General features: G+C 41.0%; 1 protein-coding gene across 1 annotated transcript in view; it reads right to left on the bottom strand.

Moving 5' to 3' along the window:
* Positions 1-698: 698 nt before the first annotated feature.
* Positions 699-6984, bottom strand: part of LOC111870241 (elongation of very long chain fatty acids protein 1) — a 22388-nt gene continuing 16102 nt past the window's right edge. The window contains exons 6-7 of the mRNA XM_023862352.2: positions 3794-3930; positions 699-1454 (exon numbers count right to left, since the gene is read on the bottom strand). Of these exons, the coding sequence (XP_023718120.1) occupies positions 1290-1454; positions 3794-3930 (302 nt within the window). The 3' untranslated portion in view covers positions 699-1289. The remainder of the gene's footprint in view (positions 1455-3793; positions 3931-6984) is intronic.

Here is a 6984-nt window from a genome sequence, read left to right as displayed (position 1 = left end):
AAGACTACAATGGATGGATTCTTCCATTGTACTAAATAAATATTATATTCACTTGCAGTTATTCTGCTCTGGATGCTGCTGCTCAGATTGGCGAGAAATCAGAACTGCATACTTAATGGCTAAGGAGTGACCATTAAAGCATCAGTGTTACTGTCATAAAAAAGTAAAGCTATCCCTGTAACAGGCCGTGAAGGTCCATAGGGTTTTGAGACGTTGAGGTTCCCACACTATCTAGACAATCGGCTCAAAGATGGCGGTAAGGTTGTCAGCCTTACGCGCCGGCCGCGCTTTACTTCCCGAGACAATTATTTAATTAATTCCTGGTACTCATTTCTGTTAGAGGCTGGGTCGATCCCAGGGCCATAGTGCGGCCAGAAGGATTAGGTCAATTGAAAAAAATCCAATGACCTCATCGGGACTTGAACCCGTGACCTTCTGGCTTGTAGCATAGTGGTGTTACTGTCATCACACACGCTAAAATAAAAGTAAATATTAATTGCTTCATACAGTATATGCTTCAAAGTCGTACTGTAATAGAGCACTACATTGAAAGAATAATGCTGATATGATTTCAGCGCAGTCCGAAGTCAGTAAAGATGTTTCTCTGTCATTTTCTTGATTGCGCATGCGTCAGGAAGGCGATGTTGCTTACTGAACATGCACGTTCAATTATATCGAAGACTGATATACGGAAAGAGTTCATTGAATATAAAACATGTACTTTATTTATCTCCACAACTGTTTAAAATATCTTTGTTAAAAAAAAAAAGAAAATATTAGCAAGGTGCGCACAAGAACTCATACATATTTTTATGTAAAGTCTTCGTTATACCTATCAGCTCCAAGTCAGAATTGGAGTGGCTTGACAATTTCTCATAAGAACTTCTTATACCAAATTTCATGAAAATCGGTACTGCGATTCCCGAATGTCCGGCGTACGGACGGACTAGGCGAACTTCTCAGGCTCTCCCCACGGTGTTGCGAAGGGGCATAAAAGCAGAGAGAATATGTTTCCTGCCAGACTAAATGCAATAGTTAGAGCTATGACTTGGCTGTGGGGCGGGAAGTGTCAGCATATCCATTCAGGCGCAGAAGCCAATTCCAAAGGCGGGGGCATCTCATCTCTCGGTCGATCCAGAGATGATCCGCTCTGTTATAAGTATATCAACGAAATTACCTACTAGTCAGTCTCCATGGCATGGCTTAGAACGCAATAATTATCCACGAAGAGTGACTGGACTGCTCCATTTCTTCATTTGACCATTTAGAACTTTACAAGAAAGTTGCCTTTAGTCCAGTTCCTTCCTCTTCTTGTACGTTTGGAGATAGAAGTTCGTGAACAGGCCCAGCAGGATGCAAGTGTTTATACTGAATAAGATGCTAAGCTGTCTTGGAAGGTGACAGTCCGAGGCCAAGGTAAAAATGAGATAGCCCAGGATTAACACGAACTGTCCCTGTCAACAAACAGTGTTTTAGTGAGTATCTTAGCATGTTTACATCTCCTGATAGACCTGTGCTTATCTGCAAGGATAGCTCAGTGAGGGTTAGCTACTGGGTACGGGCTGGGCGGCCAAAATCGATTCCATTTAGGGGCTGGCATATTTTCTTCACCACCACGCCCAAACCTCGTCTTGGCTCACTTAACTACCCTGAATAAATAAAGAAGGAGTAGGAGGTGTAGGCTGCTTGCCAAGAGGCGAAGTGGCCGGAGCATGAAGTTGAATATTCATCTTCATCTAGTGCTTAAGTTAAGAATGCGTGGAGTTATGCATCATCTCCTCCATACCTTCATGTTGTGGTGTTTAATTAAGCTCAGTGACAAAGTTTTGTCATATATTCCAGATGCTCTCTTTGCAATGATTAATTAATTCCTGATTAATGTACGTACTCAGAGGAATATTTTGGTGCAGTTGAAGATCTATTGTTGGATTGCTAATGAACGGCACAAATAACTCTTCATGCTGACAAAGGTAATTAATACAGCGTATAAATACGTGGAGGCAAATATACTTTTCTGCATTTCATTGACTGTACACGAAATTTAGAAATGGGTCCAACAGAAGTTTGGGCTTTATAGTAATGTGACATGTTGCGCAAAGGAAAACTCCCCCCCCCACCAGCAGTGACGCGGCGGCTGAGTCAGCGCTCCCCTCCCACCCCTCCGCGGTGACGTAACGCGAAACGCTACGTACCCGCAATCAACTTCCTACTGTGACGTGGAGCGCAACAGGCACCACTGCGGATATATAAGGGAACTGCACAGCAGCTACCAGTTAATTGTAACCTGGCCATCGCCGAAGACAGTTCCGAGTTGTACTGTGACAGCCGCCGAGTTATAAAGTAACAGTCGCCGAGTCGAGTTGACATATAGCAGCAGCCGCCGAGTTATAACGTTAGTTATAACTTATAACGTTATAAGTTATAACGTTAGTTATAACGTTAGTTAGTTAGATAGTTCCGAGCAAGCCTACGAGTCAGTGTGTTATCAACGAGTTCTCAGTTCGCAAGTTACGAGCTACAGACGCGTGTGCGAGAATCAGTGATAGTTCGGGATAACCAGTTATATCTGGAGTGTGTAATTCAGGGAGACTTGTATCCCTCCCGCGTTATTAGTACGTGAAGACAAGTGAAGATTGTGTTAAGAGATTTTGTTGTAGGGTTTGTAAAGTGTGGAAACCCGGAATATTGTGATAATTAATTGTAGCCGTTATTTGTAGATTGTTAAATAAACCAACTACGGCGTCTTCAGTAACGAAACACGTTAAGTAATTTTAATCTGAATAGGAAGTTCTCGTACTGTTTTTATACAGGTTAGCCGCAAGTAAGCTTAGCGCAAAGCCGGTAGGAGATGATAGTGTGATAATCCAGGTTGGAGCTGGGACTAAGAATAACGTTACACTATCAATATTAGCTCGGTATAGAGGGAGTAACAAATAGAGTAGAAGGCCGATTATCCGAATTAGTGATAAATGTAATTCAGCTAACTGAATTAAATTCTTATCCAAGAAAAAACACCCCAGAACACTATTCTGTGGCCTGCAGTCCGCTAGCGAACTATACCGATAGAGCGACCGCCGCTTGTCGGCGAAGTCAGTGCCAACTTTAGCGGATAAAGGATGTCACGTGGTCAGCGCAACGGATCCCCACGGCTGTTAACTTCGGTTTTCTAGTCCCGAGTCTCTATTTCCTTGAAATAGCTCCTCAATTATCCTCACGAGGCTGAGTTGACCCCGTTCCAGACCCACTTATTCTCAGAAAATCTGGTAGAACCGGGAATCGAACCCGAATCTCTGGATCTGTAGCCAGGAACTTTGACCACCAGACCACAAAGGCGGTCGCAGAACACTATTATAATAATAAAACAAAAAAAACTTGAAAACGTACGATACATAAAAAGTTAATGATTTTAATTATAAATTTTCATTTACATTTTATTTGAAAAAGCCCAACAATGATGTTTCTTGAGCAGACGCAGCCCTTGGTTACGATGATTCGGTTAATTGAAAATTCGGATAACCGGCGTTCTACTGCAATTAATTATCATGAATATGTCAGTGTTACTTCGGGTTCCATAGAAGATGGAATTTTAAGATTCTCATCACGAATCTTAAGTGGATTTACGTAGAGTCTGTGTACGAAATGCTTTTACGGCGAGTAACTTCTATCAACATTCGGTACACGTAGGGCCCTTGTAATAGTGTGGTTGTATCGGACACATGCAGAAGAAAATTACTTGTAATTTCGACAAAAATGTAAGTCTAGGCGACCAAACATTTGTCATCGGCAAACTTACCAGTTGTATCCAAGTCATGTACTTCTTCCACCACAGATATTTCTGGTACTTTGGGCCCATCGCTGCCACCATGTAGTAGAAATACATGACTACATGTATCGCAGAGTTGATGAAACCCACCACAATTCCTTGTTCACCTGCAAATATTCAGAACTAAGTGCGCACGTTTTAAAAACATTCCTTGTAATTATCTAACTAAGAGAAACCGGGATAACTCAGCATAGCGACGGACTGGAGGGCCAGGGTTTGATTCCTGGTAAAAACAAGAAATGTTTGCCTACTCCGAAGCGTTCAGAGCAGCTCTGGAGCCCACACAGCACAAGGAAAACATTTTAATGATTATATAAGTAAGGATGTCGGTTTGCAATAGTAGGAGGAATGCCTTGCAGATAGTGGTTATGTTCATTAGATTTTATGAAGTTGAGTTCGTTGAAATTTGCTGGTATCATTTACATTTAAATTTTTGAATGGCTGAGAGGAACTCTTCATGCGCGATGGACCCACCAGTGCGTTTCATAATATAACAAACTGACGGTTCGTGACCGCTAACATCAAAACTCATCACTAAACTGTATTCCTTGCCAGTTCATTTCAATTTAAGTTATAGAAATCTATTCCCAATCCTCTACCATGTTAGGTGGGTCCCTTGTCACCACGGCATGGCGCGTCCTCAGGTTGCGGGTAGAGGAGACGCCCTCTAGGTATGGAGGGTAGAAGTGAATATATTGAATTATCAGTCGCGGACAGTTGACAAAGGATGGTCCTCCAACTTGGGGTTTGGGAGTGGTGCTAATAACTCTCACCGTAAAAATAAGCTTGTTACGAAAATTTGCAAGAAGCTTCAAACCTGGACGGATTCCTTGGATAAACGACCTAAGCGAAAGAAAATCGATATGAGATTTGGTACTTGGAATGTTAGATGTATGTATAGAGGAATAAATCACTTCAAGAAGGGTTACCACCCCAGAAGTAACTTAGTGAAGGATGAGAATGGTGATCTGCCTGCAGATTCCCACATTTTGAATATGTGGAAGAACTTCTTCTCTCAGTTATTGACTGTACATAGGGTCAGTGATGTTAGGCAGACAGAAATCCATACAACTGAGCCGTTAATACCTGATCCTAGCCTTTTGAGGATGAAGAAATTGCTATTGAAAAATTAAAAAGGTGTAAATCGCCATTTAGTGATCAAATTCCGGCAGAACTTACTCAAGCAGGAGGCGAATATTACTTTCTAAGATCCATGAGCTAATTAATTATTTTTGAATAAAGAAAAATAATCAGATCAGTGGAAGGAGTCCTTTACTGAACCAGTTCACTAGAAGGGTGATAAAATTGACTGTAGCTATTATCAAGGGATATCAATGCTATCAACTTCATACTAAATTTTATCCAATATTCTACTTTCAAGGTTAAGTCCATGCATAGATAAAATTATTGAGGATTATCAGTGTGGGTTTTGACATAACAGATCAACTACTGATCAGATATTTGCATTCTTCAGATAAGGAAAAAAAATGGGAGTGCATTGAGACAGTACACCAGCTATTGTAGACTTCAAGAAAGCCTATGATTCAGTTAGGAGGGAAGTACTGTACAATATTCTGATAGAGTTTGGGATACCCATGAAACTAGTCAGGCTGATTAAAATGTGTTTAAACAAAACATATGGTAAAGTCCGTATAGGTAAATATTTGTTAGATAATTTTCCTATCCAGAATAGTCTAAAAGCCTAATCACCACAGCTTTTCAAATTTGCTTTAGAATATACCATTAGGAAGTTATTGAAGGAAAGAGAGAGGGGCGGATAGAAGTGACAAGAAGACGAGGAAGAAGACGTAAGAAGATGCTGGATGACCTTGGGGACAGAAGAGGATACTGTCATTTGAAGGAGAAAGCTCTAGATCGCATTAAGTGGAGGAATTGTTTTGGAAGAGACTGTGGACCTGTCGTCTGACAGATTACTGATGATAATGATACCATTAGGAAGGTCCAAGAAAACCAGGTGGGACTGAAATTAAATGGGACACATCAACTGTTGGCCTGTGCTGATGATGTGAATCTACTGGGTGATATATAGATTCCATAAAGAAAAATACATAAACTTCAATTGATGCCAGTAATGGTGTTGGTCTAGAAATAAACACAAAGGAAACTAAGTGTATGTTCCTGTCTCGTCACCAAAATTTAGGGCAAAATCATTACATAAAGAGGGGCAACAGATGTTCTAGAAATGAGGCACAGTTCAGATATTTGGGAACGATGATAACAAATCAAAATCTGATTCAGGAGGAAATTAAGAGGAGATTGAACTCGGTAATGCTTGCCACCATTCATTCAGTTCTCATCTGCTATCTAAAAACTTAAAAATTAAAATATACAAAAATATAATTCTGCCTGTGGTTCTGTATGTGTGTGAAACCTGGCCTCTGACTTTAAGGGAGAAACACAGACTGAAGGTGTCTGAGAACAAGGTGTTGAGGTGAATATTTGGACCAAAGAGAGATTAAGTGACAGAAGGCTGGAGAAAACTGCATAATGAGGAACTTCATAACTTGTACTCTTCTCCAAGTATAATTAGAACGATCAAGTCAAGGTGAATGAGATGGGTATGGCATGTTGCACAAATAGGAAAGATGAGGAATGCAAATGCATATTGGTGGGAAAGCCGGAAGGAAGAAGGCCACTGGCAAGACCAAGACATAGGTGGGCGGACAATGTTAAAATTGATTGTAGAGATGTAGGATGTGATGGTTTAGATTGGATTGATCTGGATCGGGATAGGTTCGGTGTAGTGCTCTTGTGAACACGGCAATGAACCCTGGGGTTCCATAAAATGCTGCGAAATTCTTGAGTGGCTGCACAATTATCAGCTTCTCAAGAAGGGCTCACTTCCACGAGTGAGTGAGTGATTCCAATCCTCTACTTTTATTTTATTCTCCGGTTTATTCTTTCTCCTTCTCTGTAACATCTGCCGACCTCGTTTCCCCAATTTCTAAGGAATTCTACATCTACTTGGACATTGTACAACATTAACTGTAGAGAACCCCGATATGAAGCACTTCAAAGTGTATTGCTGTCTTTATTACAGAAGGAACCTCCTTGAAACCGAACTACAACTGTATGCAGAGCCCTACCTGGTAGATACTTCAGGTAGGCCCACGTAAATAATACTTGAGAAGCATGGTGAT

The sequence above is a fragment of the Cryptotermes secundus genome, unplaced genomic scaffold (assembly GCF_002891405.2).
Source record: "Cryptotermes secundus unplaced genomic scaffold, Csec_1.0 scaffold75, whole genome shotgun sequence".
Classification (NCBI taxonomy): Eukaryota; Metazoa; Arthropoda; class Insecta; order Blattodea; family Kalotermitidae; genus Cryptotermes; species Cryptotermes secundus.
The sequence above is the reverse complement of the archived record's forward strand: the minus strand, read 5'-3'. Positions and strand labels throughout refer to the sequence as shown.